At 37.9% G+C, this 20,584-nt stretch overlaps 1 protein-coding gene across 5 annotated transcripts in view; it reads left to right on the forward strand.

Annotated features, from left to right (window-relative positions):
• The window catches only part of KYAT3 (kynurenine aminotransferase 3), a 57,537-nt gene that overhangs the window by 25,552 nt on the left and 11,401 nt on the right, over positions 1–20,584 (forward strand). For all 5 annotated transcript variants that reach the window (XM_040627066.1, XM_040627067.1, XM_008690628.2 and 2 more), the window contains 7 exons: positions 322–466; positions 5,435–5,584; positions 8,989–9,075; positions 9,843–9,968; positions 10,068–10,188; positions 16,728–16,804; positions 18,180–18,269. In XM_040627066.1, coding sequence (XP_040483000.1) covers positions 322–466; positions 5,435–5,584; positions 8,989–9,075; positions 9,843–9,968; positions 10,068–10,188; positions 16,728–16,804; positions 18,180–18,269 — 796 coding nt within the window. The remainder of the gene's footprint in view (positions 1–321; positions 467–5,434; positions 5,585–8,988; positions 9,076–9,842; positions 9,969–10,067; positions 10,189–16,727; positions 16,805–18,179; positions 18,270–20,584) is intronic.

Here is a 20,584-nt window from a genome sequence, read left to right on the forward strand (position 1 = left end):
AGGCAGAGAGAAGGACAAAGAGCTTACCTTGTAACCCATGGTTTAGCAGCAGCTGGTACGGTTGAAGGGAAAAAAATAAACGATGACACTGTGGGTATCAAGAAACTGAGATTTGTAAGAAACTTCTAAGTTCATTAGTTCAGCCGTCATTTAATTAGATAAAGTCATTTTGTAGATGGTGAAGTTTTTGTTGGAAATTTGTTTTTCTTTTATTTGTAAGACTAAACTAGGTTCTAGTTTTTCGGTTTTTACATTAAGGTCATGAGGTATAAAAAGCTAACTTTGTAATTATAGTACTTACTAGTATTTTTTAAATTTTAGGGTTGAATTTACAAAGTTGGCTGCAGACCCCTCTGTTGTGAATCTTGGTCAAGGCCTTCCAGATATATCCCCTCCTGTATATGTAAAGGAGAAGTTATCGAAGATTGCAGCAATTGATAGCCTGAACCAGTATACGCGAGGCTTTGTGAGTATATGAAGACCATGTGGGGCCTGAACTTGTATTTTATATTGTATTGTGTGGGAATGTACTTCCATCACTTCTGTGTAATTGGCTTTCTGGGACCAGGTGTCCCAACCTGATAATTGGAGGAACCCCCACCCTTGCTTGCCCTTATGTCCTAGAAGGAGCTGTCCCCAACTTCTAACCCTCCACAGTCCTATCTTGGTCTTTCCTTTACTGTTGTTCCAGCATAGGGTCTGATGGCAACAAAGGAAGGAGAATCTTCTCTTTTTTTTGCAGCTTTTTAAAAAAAATTTCAGTATGGTTAACATACAGTGTTATATTAGTTTCAGGTGTACAATATTGTGATTCAGTAATTCTATACATTATTCAGTACTCACCACGATGTGTACTCTTAATCCCCTTCACGTATTTCACCCATCCCCCCACCCACCTCCCCTCTGCTAACCATCCATTTGTTCTCTATATAGTTAAGAGTCTGTTTTTTGGTTTGTCTCTCCCTCTTTTTTCCTTTGTTTGTTTTGTTTCTTAGATTCCACATATGAGTGAAATCGTATACTATTTGTCTTTCTCTGACTGACTTATTTCACTTAGCATTATACTCTGGCTCCATCCATGTTTTTGCAAATGGCAAGATTTCATTCTTTTTGATGGCCAAATAGTATTCCATTGTATATATATACACCACATCTATACGCATTCATCTCTCGATGGACACTTGGGCTGCTTCCATAATCTGGCTATTGTAAATAATGCTGTTATAAACATGGGGTGCTCATATCTTTTTGAATTAGTGTTTTCAAATTCTTTGGGTAAATATCCAGTAGAATTACTGGATCGTATGGTAGATCTGTTTTTAATTTTTTGAGAAACCTCTGTACTGTCTCCCACAGTGGCTACATCAGTTTCCAGAGAATATTCTCTTGGCATACATATTTTCTCTCCCATTAACACATGTAGCCTCAGTATTGACCTCTTAATTAATATCCTCTATTTCCAACTAATTACTTTCTTCCTCTCTACCTCTCTACCAATCCCTATCCTTCTGTGATAAAATACCTAGGATATACAAAGATTCCTAGATTCTACAAAAAAACTACCAGAACTTACTGAGTGAATTGAGCATGGTTGTGGGAACACAAGACCAAAATATAAAAATCAGTTGTATTTCCGTATACTAAAAATGAACAGTTGGAAAGTAAAAATTTTTTTGAATACCATTTACAATAGCATCCCAAAACGTTAAATATTTGAACTGAATTTTTAAAATATATGCAAGATCTGTTCAATGACAACTACAAAACTTTGCTGAGAGACATTAAGTAAGACTTATACAAATGGAGTGGTATATGATGTTCATGGATTGGGGGACGAAATATTGTTGTCACTTCTCCCTGAGTTGATCCGTAGTGGAGTTTGGCAAGCTATGGCCTTCAGCCATATCTGACCCGGTCCTGATTTTTGTAAATAAAGTTTTATTAGAACATAACCTGTGCCCATTCTTTTTAAAAAAATTTTTTGTTTAAATTAATTTAGTTAATATATAGTGTATTATTAGTTTCAGGGTAGAATTTAGTGATTTATCAGTTGCATATAACATCCAGTGGTCATTACATCAAGCCCTCCTTAATGCCCATCACCCAGTTACCCCATCCCCTCACCCACCTCTCCTCCAGCACACTCAGTTTGTTCCCTATAGTTTAGAGTCTCTTATGGTTTACCTCCCTGTCTATTTTTATCTTGTTTTATTTTTCCTTCCCTTCCCCTGTGGTCATCTGTTTTGTTTTTTAAATTCCACATATGAGTGAAATCATATGGTATTTGTCTTTCTCTGACTGACTTATTTCGCTTAGCGTCATAGCCTCTAGTTCCATCCATGTCATTGAAAATGGCAAGATTTCATTCTTTTTGATAGCTAAGTAATATTTCTCTGTGTGTGTGTGTGTGTGTGTGTGTGTGTGTGTGTGTGTGCGTGTGTGTGTGTGTGTGTGTGTGTGTGTGTGTGTGTGTGTGTGCGCGCGTGTGTGTGTGCATCACATATTCTTTATCCATTCATCTGTCAATGAACATCTGGGCTCTTTCCATAGTTTGGCTATTGTAGTGTGCTACTATAAACAATGGGGTGCAGGTGCCCCTTTGAATCAGCACTTTTGTATCTTTTGGATAAATACCTAGTAGTGCAATTGCTGGATATATATTTAGATATATAATATATATAAATAAGTATATATAAATATATATAAATAAATATATATATTTATATATATATAAAGATTTTATTTACTTATTTGACAGAGAGAGTACAAGCAGGGGGAGTGGCAGGCTCCCTGCTGAGCAGAGAGCCTGTCACAGGGCTTGAACCCAGGAGCCTGGGATCATGACCTGAGCGGAAGGCAGCACTTAACTGACTGAGCCACCCCTCCGTTTATTTATTTATTTATTTTTAAATATTTTATTTATTTATTTGACAGGGAGAGAGACAGCCAGTAAGAGAGGGAACACAAGCAGGGGGAGTGGGAGAGGAAGAAGCAGGCTCCCAGCGGAGCAGGGAGCCCAATGCAGGGCTCGATCCCAGAACCCTGGGATCACACCCTGAGCTGACGGCAGATGCTTAACGACTGAGCCACCCAGGCGCCCCTTAAAGATTATTTATTTATTTATGAGAGAGAGAGAGAGCGTGTGCGTGCACAAGCAGTGGGGAGGGGCAGAGAGAAGCAGACTCCCTGCTGAGCAGGGAGGCCAAGGCGGGGCTCTATCCCAGGACCCTGGGATCATGATCTGAGCCGAAGGCAGATGTTTAACTGAGCCACACAGGTGCCCCAGATAGTTCTATTTTTAACTTTTTGAGGAACCTCCATTCTGTTTTCCAGAGTGGCTGTGCCAGCTTGCATTCCCACCAACAGTTGTAAGAGGGTTCCCCTTTCTCCACGTCTTCGCCAACATCTGTTGTTTCCTGACTTGTTAGTTTTAGCCGTTCTGACCGGTGTGAGGTGGTATCTCATTGTGGTTTTGATTTTTATTTCCCTGATGATAAGTGATACTGAACATTTTTTTCATGAGTCTGTTGGCCATTTGTATGTCTTCTTTGAAGAAATGTCTGTTCACGTCTTATGCCCATTTCTCGACTGGATTTTTTGTTTTTTGGGTGTTGAGTTTGATAAGTTCTTAATAGATTCTGGATTCCTGCCCATTGTCTGATATGTCATTTGCAAATATCTTCTCCCATTCCATAGTTGCCTTTTAGTTTTGTTGATATTTCCTTTGCTGTAACCTATGCCTATTTCTTAAATATTTTCCAGTTTTTGTAAATATATGTGAGTATATGTATATATGTGTTTTTATATTGGAATAAGCACAGGGATGGTATTGCACTGTCACCAGGGTCTGGATGACATTGGTCACCTCAGGGGGATGAGAAGGAAGTGTTGTTGAGGAGAGATCATAATTATATTTAACACATCTTTGCCTAGTTTAAATTATTATATGAAGCGTGCATTATTTTTGTGATTAAAAATTTTTAAAAACACAGACCCTTATTATTCTGAGGAAAGATGTATAATGTTTACGGTTGCTTTCAGATCGCCCTTTGCTAGAATTGGTTAGACCTGTTATTAAAATGAAATTCAAAGGAAATTTTGGATTTCTGGGAGTGGTGACAATCTTCTCTTGCTCTTTTCACAAATTGTGTATATTTTTTGGAGGTTGAATTTAAGTGGTCTTTTTCTCTTGCTATTATTTTTTAGTTTACTGGCTGTGTTCTGTCACCTCCCCTATTAATTATACTCACTTTCTCTAATATTATAATATCTCCTAATTTCAAAGTATGGAAAATGTGCTATAGCTCTGTTTCTATTGATTTTGATTGGGTGAGGGTCTGTGGCATAGTAGCCGACATTCTGACAAAGGTGACAGACAAAAGTATCTTTAACAAAAAATGCCTCCTTTTCATATGACCTAGGGATGGATAACTCAGAATGACCGAAGGCTATCTTACTTCCTAAACCTGGGGTATATCCTACCAGCCTCCCTCTTGTCCTGTGTCCTGATCCAGTTTATTCCTCCAGAGCCCAAGGTGCTTTGCGAAAAAGGCACATGCCCTGCAATTGGACTCTCATTTGCAACTGACAGAAATCAAGGTGGTTCTCCAAAAGCAGAAAGAGGAGCTACGTGCTAGGAAAAAATAAGAAATAAGAAATATTGACTTCAATACCAAATAACACAAGGAGGGGGAAAGGGAAGGAAAAGAAAGAGAAGGAGGGAAGAGCAGAGAACGTAGGAGAAGAGCGAATGAGTGAGTCAAGACTTCCTGCCTGCCTCAGACTTTGTGCATGTACAGTCCCTTCATTCCTCTGGTGAACATGGTAGTTCACTTGGATGACCCCTCCCCTCCTGGCTACCATGGTGGTGAAGAATGTCCTGCTTCCTCCTAACATGAACTCTCACAGGAGCACTGATGTGCATCTCTTTGGGGGCAGAGAGGGCAAAATATGTTGGCATAACAGCCTTCTCTTTAGTAACATGGAAGAATAGATTTGGGATATATAGACAATGCAGATTTTCTTATTTTAACTGGGGAAAAAGTCCAACTCTATGCAATATAATTTAATTACTGTCAAAAATAAAGTAATTGAATGTGATTTGATTTCTGTCAAAAAATGTGCTGTTGAAGATATATTTGGTACTGAAGTCAATTTTTATCAAAGCAAATACGTTGTAATTTTAAGTTCCAAAACCAATCCTTTAACAGGGTCTTTTTTAGTCATTAGCAAGTTTTCATGATCCTTCATGTAGGAATCCTGTGAGAGTAGAGAAAAAATGTTATTTCCATTCAAAAATATAAATTTTCTTAGGATAACTATAAACATAAAACCCAAATTTTAAAAATTCTTTCATTTTAGATCCAGAGTACCTCCAAGAAGTAGATCCCATAATCAAATTCAAGGTTTTTTTTCCTGTTTTTTTATTCAACAGGGTCATCCATCACTTGTGAAAGCTCTAGCCTGCTTATATGAAAAATTTTATCAAAATCAAATCAATCCAAATAAAGAAATCCTTGTGACAATAGGAGCGTATGGATCTCTTTTTAATGCCATTCAAGGATTAATTGACAAGGGAGATGAAGTAAGTATATTAACAGTATCATCTTACTTATACCAATTATTATCATTTGTACTGCCTTTGAGTTATTTATTTCACGTTCTATTTTTTTTTTTAAGATTTTATTTATTTATTTGACAGAGAGAGAGACAGCCAGTGAGAGAGGGAACACAGGCAGGGGGAGTGGGAGAGGAAGAAGCAGGCTCCTAGCAGAGGAGCCCGATGTGGTACTCGATCCCAGGACCCTGGGATCACGCCCTGAGCCGAAGGCAGACGCTTAACAACTGTGCCACCCAGGCGCCCCTCACATTCTATTTTTAATTATTTTTGAAGTATAGTACACATGAGTAAAATTCACAAATCTTAAGCATACGGCTTGATAAATTGTTTGCATGTATATATTTATATGTCTGTGTATATGTACCTCCGTAACCACTAGATGAAGATCTAGTACATTTCCAGCACCCAGAAGGCTCCCTTTTGCCCCTGCCTAGTTTATATTCTTCCAGAGGTAGCTACTCTTCTGTCTTCTATCACCATAGGCTCATTTTACCTGCTCTTTAACCTGACATATATGGAATCACACAGTATGTACTCTTGAATGGCTTCTTTCATTTATTGTTATGTCTGTGAGATTCATCTATTTTGTTGCATGTGACTCATTTTTACAGCCTGTTTAGATAAGAGTAAGTGGAAGGGCTAGCAGTGATGGGGATAATGAATCTTTCATTTGCACGACTAAAATTACCCTTATCTGAACTCAGCAAGTATTTGGTCAGTGTATTTTTGTGCCCAGCCTTGTTAGCAGCACCATGTGTAACAAGAAGGATGAGTGATCTCTGCTCTAATTCTGTGACTCACATGGCCCCAAACTCGGTCAACTCTGCCCATACATCCCCATCATCATTCCAATACCCCTGCTTCAGTATTTCCTGACCTCTTCATTAATTCAGAAATCACTGAGGATCTCCTATACTAGGAGATTTTTAAAAGACAGTTTCTGTGTGCAAGGAGTTTTCTGTGTGGTAGAGGAGATACTCGCAAACTGGTGAATTGGAATGCGTGTGACAGTCAGTAGCGGAGAACGTGTAAGTTACGGTGGGGCGGCTCTGCTAAGGGAGGCCTGGAAGACTCCAGAGAGGCATTGCTTAAGCCGAGTCTGAAGAATGAATATTTGCCCTGATCTATGTTGTTAATTCCTTTCTTTGAACTCTCATGGCACTTTCCCTGTACCTCTTCTATAAAAGATACTGCTGTTACTTTGTATTATGCTATTCTTTTACATCTCTAATGCCCTCTGCGATGCCAGACAATAGCTACTTAAGGAAATACAGGTACCTTTCATATACATAATCTCCTTTATCTGTAAACTAGTTGAACGTTTTATCTCAGTCTCTGATGTTGTTAATCCTTCGTTGCTTCCTCTTGCATCTGCTCGAGCATCCCAAGGCTCAGCCCTTGACCTTCTTTTCTTTATTCTTTCTTCCCTGATCGCTGTATCTGATATCTTGAAACCACACACATGTCACTTTCTATCACATTGACCTGTTTTATTTCCTTTATAGCATTATTACTATCTGAAATTATCTATAACTTATTTCTGTGTTTTCTTGTTTATTATCTCTCTCAGTAGAATGTAAGTTCCAGGAGAACCAGTTTATTGCGGTACTGCCAATCCCTAAAATACTGAATACTCAATAAATACTCTTCAGAAAGAGAGGGGAATTATTTCCATCATAAAAATGAAGAAATTACAGCAAAGAGTGTCAAGTATATTGTTTCAGCTTTACCTCTCTGCCTCCCCAGTTTATTTTCCATTATTCAGCTCTCACTTCAAATCAGGCACTGTGTTTCTCACCAGGCTTCAAAGATAGGTCATCTTGGTCCCTGAGAATTTCAGACTAATTAGGAACTTACAGTCCACTTGAGAAAAAGATCCCTTCCCAAAGGGAATGAACAAAGATTGATTTCTTTGCCCTTCACAATAGCTGACACCTAACATAGTGAACTGTATATAGTAGGTGCTCAGTGTGAATTGAATGGTTAGCACAAACAGGGGCTTTAGAACGTAAGGCCCTTTGACCAGGTATTTCACATCATAAGAAATACACAGTAAATACACGGTATACACAGTAATATGCAGAAATCACAGTATAAAGTGCAAATTTAGAACAACAATTAGATACCCATAATTGAACACAAAAGTTAAGTGAGACAACTTAGTGTTGACTTGTGAAATTATAAATAGTTACCCAATTTTTCTAAAGCAATTCAGCTGTATGTATAAGGTGCCATAAAAATGTTTGTACCCTTTAATCTAGCGATAGCCATCATGTAAATTTATTCAGCTATTTAAAAACAGAGAAACCTAGGGGTGCCTGGGTGGCTCAGTCAGGTAAGTGTCTGACTCTTGATTTCAGCTCAGGTCATGATCTCAGGGTTGTAAGATTGAGCTCCATGTCAGGCTGGGTGTGGAGCCTGCTTAAGAGTCTTCTCTCCCTCTTCCTCTCCCCCTCCTGCACTTTTGTGCTCTCTCTCAAAAAAGAAAGAAAGAAAGAAAGAAAGAAAGAAAGAAAGAAAGAAAGAAAGAAAGAAAGAAAGAAAGAAAGAAAGAAAAATTGAATGTAAATGATGGGTATAAGTTATATGTTCAAACTTTGTTATAGAAAAGTAAAAAGGAGGCTAGATATAGGCTGGTGGTTTGTGGGTGGAATACCAACTGGACAGGTTGGATTGGCCCACTGGCTGACCTAAAAGCCAGCCCACAGGTGACTGAGCGAGAGCACACAGGGGCCAAAGAACAAGAAATAGATCTCAAGGGGCAAGGAAAAAAGACTGAATCTAAATATAAGTCACCCGGAGGGAAATTGTGGGTATCAGACAATAACAATGGGCTCTTAACTAGGCTCCCTGCATTCAGTCTTTGTTTTGGAGTGCTTTTGAGCAGAGAGAAACATCTTTACTCTCAGGATAATACTTGTAAAGTAGTACCCCATAATGGAGAGCATTGCTGTGTTATCTTTCCTTATAGTTTTGGCTTCTGACCCTCTTTGATATTTTATTCTATAATTCAAAATTTAAAGAAATTCTCAATGTTTTGGCTGGAACATTCCTTTGAGGATGTGATGAGAGCTAGGGCCTCTTCCTCCAAAAAATCTACCTAGGCATACGTAAAGCTTTGCATATAATTTCAAGAATCCTCACTGCAAGCCCTTCTGTAGATCTCATTAAGAGACCAAGGACTCCTGGACAAGCATATCTCTAGGGTCTTTGCCACGTGGCTGTTAGCTCCATGACAGAAGGGAAGGCCAGCTTTTTCACTGCTGCATCTCAGCATGTAGTATAGTGCCTTACACATAGTAGTTACACAGTATTTTTTAAATGCATGAATAATTGGTATGTTACATTCTTATTTGGTCTTATTTTAGGTCATAATAATAATGCCTTTCTATGACTGCTATGAGCCCATGGTGAGAATGGCTGGAGCAACACCTGTTTTTATTCCCCTGAGATCTGTAAGTTTGCCAGCACCGTTCACATGCTTTAAGATGTTTTGAAAATACACATAATTGCTTTGTCCCTGGTGAAGTTTCTACTTTGATTACATTTTGGGATTCACTGTGTATCTCTACTATGGTTAAAGGTCATCAACTTCTTCAAGAGGGCAACTTTTATTACTTTATCCTGTGTTTGCCATGTGTCTCTGTTGTATCAGCATTCACATTATATGTCACGGTATCTTCTGCAGTTCTGTGTCTCCCCCACCAACGTGAGCACCACCACTAACTCACTTTCCTAGCACTGCTCCCCAGTGACTAACAGTGTAGGGTGTATGCTGGCTGCTCCATAAATGCTTGTTGAATTCTGAATGAAGTGATTTTTTAAATTTTGCTTTTATTTTTAGGAATTTAATCAGTGCGCTACCATTGTCTTTTTAAAAATCTTACTAAAATAAGTAATACACTAAGGTGAATCACAGAATCTTATATTAGCTTTAAAGTACCAGACATGTTAACCATAGTTATAGCTGGCTCCTTTGACACTTTAACAGCTGTTTATGTTGACAAGAGTTTATTTTCCCATTTAATAGGTGTGAGCATGAAACTCAGGTCCTCTGGGCTCTTAAAGCTTGGTGATTTCTGTTTATTTTCTTTGTTAGTCATTTATTCAGTTACCTTCGCCTTACCTTTCTCTAATTTTTTTTCCCAGTTAGGTTATTTATTTGTAAGGTAGCAAACATGAATTAATTGAATTAAATCACATTTTGATTCTTCATACTTAGAAACCTGTTGATGGGAAAAGATGGTCTAGTTCTGACTGGACATTGGATCCTCAAGAACTGGCAAGTAAATTTAATTCTAAAACCAAAGCTATTATACTGAATACTCCACATAACCCCATTGGCAAGGTGAGTCTTTGATCTCTTTATACTGTCTTCTGACCTATCATTTTCTCACATGTTGAATCATAATTGGCTCTCCTCTTTTGTTTTCTTTAATACATATAGGTATATACCAAAGAGGAACTCCAAGTAATTGCTGACCTTTGCATCAAAAATGACACACTCTGCATCAGTGATGAGGTTTATGAATGGCTTGTATATACTGGAAATAAGCATTTAAAAATAGGTACTGATTATTATTACATAGAGTCACAAATCTAAATGTGTTTGGACACGTGTGGAACAAGTGATTGGAAAGGATCCCAGAACAGCTTTAAAATAGTCCTTGCAATGGGTATCTATCGGGATGAGCACCTAAATGGGATTTGAATAAATGATGCTTGAGTGAAATAATAAACAGATTGAAGGACAGGCAGTACAAACGAAGGGGAAGAGATTTTTGGATCATACTATAAAGCTATGAAACCAGAGAAGTCATACTTTTCCTTATATCCTTGGCTTTTTTTCAAGAATCCATCTATTACTTGGTACATAAGATACAGGGAGCTTACTTGTTCCCAAGCTGGACTGTTTGTGCTGAGCAAGTTGCCAAAATGCCAAGTCAATAGGAGAAAATTGCAGGGCCAGTAAGCTATTGCTGCTTGACCTTTGCCTGGGATTTCTTCATTACTACCGTGCCATCTCACAAGTGCCTCGGTGTCTTCTGGAGTTATTCAAACTGATATCAGCTATAAGATTATATGCTGTGCTGCAGACTTTGGGTCTTTGCACTTGCCTTTCCAATGCCTGGAAACACTTCTCCCCCTAGAGCGCCACATGGCTCAGGCTCTCACCTCCCCCAGGGCTCTATTCAAATACCAATTTTTTTGGCCACATTTAAGATAGTTACAAGTTTTCCTTCCAGCGTTTGCTTTGCTTTTTTTTTTTTTTTTTTTTTTTTTTTTTTTTTACTGTTCTTTTTTTTTTTTTTCCTTTATAATAAATATCCAGACCTAGATTGTTTACTTCTAACCTGCTAAAACATAGGGATTTTTGTTTGTTTTAATGTCTTCTGAATCCCCAGTTTTCAGGATAGGATCTTACACATGTTAGATGATCAGAACATAATTGATGAGTAAATGAATAGAAAGTATGAAAAGGATAAGGGAAGGAAAACTAAAATCACTGTGGCAGAAATCAATAAATAAAAAATTAGTGCACTTACATATAAATAGTTGTATATATCGTAATTATCCCTATGGTACATTATAAATTGTAAAAATACAGAGGACAAAGCAACTGCTTGAGGGGATCAACAGAGGAGTGGGCAAAAGATGGAATTTGCTAAGCAGAGAGGTAGAAAGAAAATTCATACCAGATAAACTAATATGGACTGAGGCAAGGAGGCATAACAGATCAAGACATACCTAAGATTAGGGCAAGTGGTTTATAAGGATATAACCAGCACAGATGATAATGGAAAAGGAGGGTAATTCTGACAGCCTTGAATATGAGAACAGAATTTAAACTTGCTGAGGAGGTCAGTGGGTCTGAAACTCAAAACCTTAGTATAGAACACCTCAAAGCCACAAAGTTCACATCAAGAAATAGGGATACATTGCCTTCCATCCTGAAACAAGAAACAGTTTTCCTAGCAGAAGTTTAACAATTAGAAGAAGTCATTAGGGGCGCCTGGGTGGGTCAGATGGGTTGAGCATCCAATTCTTGGTTTTGGCTCAGGTCATGATCTCAGGGTTGTGAGATCAAGCCCTGCATGGGGCTCCATGCTCAGTGGGAAGTCTGCTTAAAGAGTGTCTCCCTCTGCCCCTCCCCACCCCCCTCTCGTGCGTGCACGTGTGTGCACACACACACACACTCTCTCTCTCTCTCTCTCAAATAAGGAAATAAATCTTTAAAAAAAAGGAATCAATATAAAAATCACAGTTCTGTGCATATTCGTAACAAAGAACCATTGAAATACACATCAGAGTTTTTTTTTATTTTGCCATTAGTGTTCACTTACTAAGTGTTCATTTGTTTCACCATTGGTAGCATACACTGTAGATAAACAGTAGTACTTATTTTAAGTGTTTAAGAACATTTCATGGAAGAAAACTTAAAATTGATTTTTAAAAAAAATTCTACACATTAATTTGATCGCCGAAGTTCCAATGAGCATACTTTGAGAACTACTGCAAGACGTGTGCCATGGCAAGGGAATCGGTTACATGACTGGATTTGTTTTATAAAGCTAAGAACCAGCTATAGGTGAGGATCCAAAGTGAGTCAGATAGGCTAGCAATAGAGTTGACACATGTGGGCTATTTAGAAGTCAAAACTATGTGTGGGGGGGCGGGGAGTATGGCATTTGAAGATGGGAAGGGAGCAAGCAAGTATGCTTCTGAGATCTCTGGCCCGGCCCCCTCAGCAGTGATGAGGCCCTTAAGCAGAGGTGGAGATATGCTGAAAGGGAGCAGATCTGTGGGGAGTAGGGAATAGTCCTGCCTCTCATGCTTTAGTCTTCTTAAGTTTCAGTGTCTGTGAGACATAGAGGAGAAAATGTCTGGAGACAAGTGGAATTATAGGCCTGATAGTCAGGATCAAATTATGAGGGCACAGTTTTGGCAGTCATCAAAATTTTGCTGAAGGTGGAACTCATGGAAGAGAATGTTCTCAGGGAGAAATGGAGAAGACAGCCAGAGATTTGCAAGGCGCAGTGGTGCCTTGACACACCAAAATGCTGTTACATGTCAAAATTGCATTAGGGTTCATCTTCACCCTTCTTGTGTATGATCTCTGTTTCAGGTCATTTGAACTATTTCCAGTCGAAAATCGGATCAATATGGACAAATAATTATTTTTTGTTATTTTTAATAATTAAGCAGAGAGAGGAAGAGGCATCTTTCTAATGAATATAATTCTGTCTATGCAATAATGCATTAAATCTTTATAGAGTTTTACTTAACTGTTTAGCAATATTTTTCCGATAGATAACTTTAAATGATGTTGAGATTTATTGTTTGAACCTTTATTATATTGTTTAAACCTCATGTTATATGATAAGCCCTTCATAGTAAAAATGTAGCAGATATTACTTGCTGAAGATATCAAGACATATATTTTTAACTCAGATTTTTTAGTTATTATAACAGCCCATAAACAAGAAAAAAAATGAATTGACTGTTTCATTATTTACAGAGTGCAGTTTGGTTCCATGAAAACTTAGCTGTTCTTCAAATACAGTGCCCTTTTTTACACAAAAGATGCGAAATGGCTATTTCATCAATTTGCAGAGTGTGATAGTAGTTCTTTACTATAATACAATAGGCTTTCTAGTCATTCATCATGAATTAGCATCACCCTCATGCTTTCACTGAGACCATGTTCCCTGGGGTAGCACTCTTCCTCATGTCTCTCATCTTTATCTGCCTTCCACTGAAGCCTAAGCCACCCGTGAATAACTCATGTAGCTGCTATGGCTGACTGAAGGATCGTGGGTCATAGATGAGAAGTGCAAAGACCAGTTTCCTTTCAGATATAAATGCAAGTTTGACTCAACAACACTAGACATCGGAGTTTGTTGTTTGTTGTTGCTGTTGTTTTTAGTTTTTATTTATTTATTCATTTAAGTAATCTCTACACCTCATCCATGGTGAAGCTTGAACTCACAACCCTAGGACCAAGAGTTGCGTGCTTTTCTGACTGAGCTGGCTAGATGCCCCTAGGTTTTTTTGGTTTTGTTTTTGTTATTAAATAATCTCTACACCCATCATGGAGCTTGAACTCACAACTCCAACATCAAGAGTTGCATGCTTTACCAACTGAGCCAGCCAGGCACCCTAGGTACTGTTTTTTTTAAATAATCAGACCGACAAAGACTTTTTTTATTTTTTCCTGTAGATTCACACACAGTGCTGTAGTCTTCTGTTCTATCTGTTTACATTAAGTTCTGTGGCTCTGAGATGAGACGACATGTGCAACCAGATGTTTTAAAATTCCTTAGGGCCCTTTTTACTGAAGTTGTAGAATTTGTTCTTGGGTCGGATTCTTGATTCAAATGTCTCCAGGTTTCTGTAAAATGACATTTCAGTCAATAAAAGAAACCTGTTTCTAGAAAAAAGATATATTATTACATTGATATTGATACATAAATCTTTCAGTATTTAGATAACTAGTATAAAATTCCTTGTAAGTTATTCAGCTGATTAGTTTACTGCCGGAAAAAAAGACATCCACTTTTAAATGGCTAAAATAGTCATCAAATTACTTAGCTCTTTTTAAAAAATATTATACCTATAAGTATTACATTGATATTTTCTGGAAAAAAAAAAACCCTACATTTGACATGTGAATAGTTTTGATTCCCTTTGTATATAACTTATGAAAACATGTTGAGATTGTATTCATTTCTCTGGGTGATTCTTATTTTCAAAGAATTTCTTTCTAAGTATTGTTCTTACTACTTGACCTTCTTGGTTTGGGATATGTATTACTTTATTTATTTATTTATTGAAAGAGAATATGTGTGCACGTGTGCATGGGGCGGGGGGTAGAGGGAGAGGGAGAGAATCTTAAGCAGGCTCCACACCCAGCATGGAACCCAATGCAGGACTCCATCTCACCACCCTGAGATCATGACCTGAGCCAAAATCAAGAGTTGGATGCTTAACTGACTGAGCCACCAGGCTATATTATTAAAGGAGTTGATACTCTGCATTATACATAGTTTAGATTTTCTCTGGTCAAATAGGAAAATGGGACATGTGTCATGTATTATTTTGGCAGACTAGAAATGTCTCAATTTGAAAGGATATGATATATTTATATCAAATGTTAGAATATTCTTTCTTTGAATGGACCCTCTAGATATTTTCTTCATTTATCTTTTTGGTTTTTGTTATACTCCACAGAGAATACACTTATAGCTTTTCTGGTTTATATAGTTTTCCTACCTTTACAAATATTGCCTGGTGTTTCACAATGGACTAAGATTATGTATGAATCCATTTTGGAAATTTTGCTAGCTACTTTACTTGCGTATGGGAAGATTAAGGAAACAGTAGCTTAGAACCCACAGAAATGGCTTTGTTTTCTCTTTGTGTATACCAACACTTAAAACAATAGAAGAGTATCTATTGTGCCTCTACAAAACAAGTGAAAAACTCATGGGATTGCATGTAAAGAACTTCACGACTAAATTACTTGAGGAATCCAAAGAGCGGTGTAGGTAACATTCTTGGAAGATTCACAAGGGAATGGTTTACCAATGTCCAGCAAAATTCACAAGTTTTTACATTCTATACCTCTATGACTTTGTTACCTGCATTCCCTTCGCCCCAAATACCTTTCTTCCCCTTCTCTGACTGGCCAAGTCCTATGTGGTCTCCAAGTCTCAGCTCAAGCATTACTGGCTGCAGAAAGCTACCCCTAACACCTTCTTCTGTCCTTGCTTGATACTCCATGCCTGCTGCGATTACAGCACTTACCACACTGTATTATGGTTGTTGTTTTACTTTTCTCCTACCCCCACTAGACATTAAATTCCTTGAAGATAGGAACTGCTTCTTTCTCATCTTTGTTTCCTCTAGACCTAGCTTAGTCCCCGACACCTGGTCATTGCTAATAAACGTTTGATAAGTAAATAAGTACAAGAATGAATGATTTTTTTAAAGATATCAATCAACTTGAAAACCTTTATGCAGTCATTTCTCATTATTTGTGAAATCCATATTTGTGAATCACCTACTCACTGAAATAGATTTTAACCCCAAAGTCAGTACTCTTGGCACTTCATTCATAAATATGCAGAAAGGGACAAAAAATTGGAGTCACCTGATAGGCATGTTCTTAGTTGAGGTCAACAAGGCAATGCTCTGCTTCTTATTTCAGCTCATACTATAACTAAGTGTCCTTTTCATGGTGATTTTATTGTTTAAAACAGACCCCAAGCATAGTGCTGACGTGCTGGCAAATATTTCTGAGTGCAAGAAGGCCATGGTGTGCATTATGGAGAGAATAAATATGCGAGAGGAGCTCCATTCAGGCACAAGTTCTAGTGCTCTTGGCCGTAGAGATATTAAGGGGATGATACCCAAAAGGTATGGGCTTCTTTTGGGGAGCAAAGAATGTTCTAAAACTGGTTGCACACCTCTGCGGATATACTAAAAACCATCAAATTGGACATTTTAAAGAAGTGAATTTTATGGCGTGGGATTTATATCTCAAAGTTAGCAAAACACACACGCACATGCATGCACACCCAGATTGCAGGGCCCTGCCCCCAGAGTTTCTGATTCAGTAAGTCTGGGAGGTAGCCCAATAATTTGCCTTCCTGACTAGCTCCCCACTGAGACTGCTATTGCTGGTGTGGGGACCACATTTTAAGAACCATTGCCTTAGGAAGCCTGGAGAAATAGACTTGCAAAATGGGCAGAGCAGAGGTGAGTAAACAATAACCAGGACCACAACCAAAACGGTGCCACAGGAAGAGAATATCGAATGCACAGCGACCACTGACACAGTGCTGGGTGCCATGGCTTGTGCGGCCCCTGCCGGGACTCCGGCCCCTGGAAGTAATTTTGCTACTTTAAATTACTTAATCTATCACATATTACAGTGTTTTCAAGCACTGTAACATTTTCAAATGTGTTTGGGTTAAAGTTACATTATATTTGAAAACCTACTGAAATACACTGACTACACTACATTTATGTTTTTAGATTATACTGAACATAGATTGATTGGCAAGCAATTACTTAACCCTTTTCTTTTCTCTTTCCTGTTTAGCTACTTTTCCAGGTATGTGGGAGAGAACAATAACAATAGGAAGTGCTGGAAAGACTTTCAGTGTAACTGGCTGGAAGGTAAGATGCAGAAGGATGTAATTGCTTAGAAACTGGCATGTATTTATTTCTCGTAGAGCTTCTGTATGTTTGTGTTTTAAATGCATATATATTCAGTTTGCACAGGTTTTTATATTTACTGATCTTTTCTTTATTATTTACTCAGCTTTCATGTTGGCCTTTATTCTTTTTGAGAATTGATCATTTCTTTATTATTTTAAAGTTTTTATTTAAATTCCAGTTAGTTAACATAAAGTGTAATATTGGTTTCAGGTGTGCAGTGCAGTGATTCACACTTCCATACAAATCCCGTGCTCATCTTGACAAGTGCACGCCTTAATCCCCATCACCTGTTTCCCCCATTCCCCCCACCTCCCCTCTGGTAACCGTCAGTTTGTTCTCTATATATAGTTAAGAGTCTGTTTCTTGGTTTGCTTCCCTCTCTTTTTTCTTTTGCTCATTTGTTTTGTTTCTTAAATTCCACATATGAGTGAAATCATATGGTATTTGTCTTTCTGTAACTTATTTCGCCTAGCATAATACTGTCTAGCTCCATCCATGTTATTGCTAATGGAAGACAAAATAGGTACTTTTTCATTTTATAAGTAACAAACTAACGGCACTCTTTTTTTTTTTTTTTGCAAGAAATGTTCAGATTATTGTGTATTAATATAAAAGGAGGAAGAAAATAATATATAATAATAGCTAATATTTTGGCAGTTACCATGTGCCAGGTTCTAAGTGCTTTACACATGCTCATTCTCATAACGGCATTATGAAGTGAATATAATTTATTATCTCCATTCAACAGGCAGTAAAACTAGTATAGAGAAGTTAAGTAAGTTGCCTGAGGTTATACTGCTAATAAAGTCAAGCCAGCGCAGTCTAGCTTCAAAATCTTCATACTTAAGCACTGTGCTATGTAATACAACAGCAGTTTACCCAGTTGAAACTTGGTTTTCTTCCAACCGGCTCTCCTGAACATGGCCAAGAAGCAGGGAGTATCAGAAATGCGGCCTGGAGAACCAGCTTATGGAAGAGTCCCTTAGGCCTTCATTCAGAGTTACTTTTATCTAATTCAGATAACCCTTGTGACCAGTTTTTAGACCTTCAGAATATCAGAAGTAGCAAATTAGAAAAGAAAAGGATAATAGCAATCAAGAGTAGTACTGTTTACCTTCTGAACGCAGAGTTTAGTGACTCCAGTGGGAAACTTTCTCAGAAAGAACAGTGTTGAAACGATGAGTAAATACTAATACTGCACCACTTTTATAGTACGAACATTTTAGACTTGCTCATATTTGATAATTACATTAAGCTGAGATACTCTCTCAGATTTGGTATGTACAATTAGATTTGTTTTTTGAAATCTGCTTTTTATCTTTTCCTTTTCCAGCTTGGCTGGTCCATTGGTCCTAATCATTTGATAAAACATTTACAGACGGTTCAACAAAACTCCGTTTATACTTGTGCGACTCCTTTACAGGTAGGTATTAATAGTAACATGGGGTTGAAACATGGTCTTTTGGTAAAGGTGTTATTTTTAGTCTGTGTATTCTAATTGGCTTAGTTTTACCCATGATGCTTTCTGAGCTGGGCATCTAGTATTGTTTGGGAATTTAGGAGCAGACATCTATTCATTGCTATCAAGAACAGCTTTTTGTTGTTGTTCATTTAAATACATCAGGTTTTAACTGAGCACTCAGACATTGTGGGTGGGATTGCAAAGTACTGCGGACTCTGTGAAGGACAGTGACAACACCAAGCAAAATTAAAGATGTGCGTGCCCTACAAAGCAGCAAACCATCTTCTGGGAAGTCACCCTGTAACTACTATCTGTACACATAAGAAGCTCTCTATGTGTATGGCCGTTTATTGCAGAAGATAGGGGATAGTCATTATCCATCTTTAGAATTAATTAAACAAACCATGGTTTATCCAAACACTTAAATATATGAGTTTTGTATTAGTTTCCTATTTTTCTGTAACAAATGGCCACAAAGTTGGTGGCTTAAAACAACACAAATTTTTTATCTTCCAGTTCTGGTGGTCAACCATCTGAAAGGGTCTTATGGCTAGAAACAGGGTGGCTGCATTCTGGTGTTCCTTCTGGAAGCTGTAAGGAAGACTTTGTTCCTTGTCTTTTCCATCTTCTAGGGGCTCCTCACATTCCTTAGCTCATGGTCACATCACTCTAACAAGACTGTGACTCTCCTGCTACCTTCTTTCCCTTATAAAGATTTTTATGATTATATTAGGCTCATAGAAAATCCAAGATGATCTCTTCATCTCAAGATCCTTAATTTAAACCACATTTGCAAAGTTCATTTTACCAGGCAAGGTAACATATTTAGAGGTTCTGGATTTGGGTTTTTTTTTTTTTTATGATTTTTTAATTTATTCATTTGAGGGAGAAAGAGAGAACAAGAGCACAAGCAGAGGGGAGGTTCAGAGGGTGGGAGGCCTGATGCAGGGCTTGATCCCAGGACCCTGTGATCATGACCTGAGCAGAAGGATTGAGCCACCCAGGCGCCCACAGGTTCTGGGTTTGAAGACCTGGACACCTTTGGGGGCCATTCCGTCTGTCACCATGACTATTTAAAAATGAAAAGAAAGGAAAAGAATGAGGAAGCTCTGTAATTTTCAATATGGAAAGATTTCCAGAATATACTGTAAAGTAAAAAAAAGCAAATGCAGGGCAGTATGTATTTATGCTATAGCCTGTATAAGAGGGGGAAACCATTCGCTTGTATTTTCTTAAAGGATCTGTGGAAGGATCCATAAGGAACTAGTAAAAGTGGGGTGGGTGTTAAGACCTTTTAATGTATGTCTTTTTTATATTGCTTTTTAAAAAAAATATGTATTTATGAAACAGGGATCTATGTGTCATCATTCTGTGAATAATCAGAACACTGAAAAAAATTTCTTTTTCTGGAAGGCAGTTAAAAAGCCAGAAGAGTGAAATATATTGGCTACAGTAAATTTACTTTTTTGCGTCCTGTCAAAAACATCTACTGAATGAGAAAAAATTTTATTTTAAAGTTCTTTCTCCAGTGACTCTCTAAAGCAGTATCATAATAAAGACTAGTATTAACTTTTGGTTTTATATAATATTAAATTCATTTTATCTACTCAAAATAAATCTATTCACTTATTCAACAAATATTTACCGAGTATTGGAGATACAGCAGGAATTTCTTTCTGAAAAGCTCTTTTTGAGCTTATGGCCTAGTGGGGATACACAGATAATAAAGAAGTAAATATATTAATAATATGTCAGACGTTCATAGATGCAATAGAGAAAAACAAAGCAGGGAAGAGGAAGAATAAATATAAAGTGCTAAGGGGAAGGACATACAATGTTAAATGGAGTAATCTTTGAAAGTCTCCCTGAGAAGATGACATTTGAGCTACAAACTGAAGCTTAAGTAGTCACATGGGTGACCTAGAGAAGAACCTTCCAGACTATGAGAAAAACAAGTGCAAAGGCCCTAGGGTAGGCAGTCTGGCTGTCATGTTGGTGTCTGTGAAAAGCACGAGACTGGGACGGGATGATCAAAGGACAAGAGTAGGAGGAAATAAATCAAAGGGATAGCTGGGAGCAGATCAAGTAAGGCCACGTTCGTCACTGTAAAGGCTGAGTGAGATAGGAAGCCACGGGAGAGTCTGAGTACAAGAGTGACATGATCGAACTTGTACTATCAAAGGAAACTGGCTGCTTTATTGAGTCAGAAGACTGTTGACGTGATCCAGGAGACAGCAGTTGACTGAACCAATGCAGGAATGGTAAAATGGTGGAAC

This window comes from Ursus maritimus, unplaced genomic scaffold, assembly GCF_017311325.1.
Source record: "Ursus maritimus isolate PB19 unplaced genomic scaffold, ASM1731132v1 scaffold_12, whole genome shotgun sequence".
Lineage (NCBI taxonomy): Eukaryota > Metazoa > Chordata > Mammalia > Carnivora > Ursidae > Ursus > Ursus maritimus.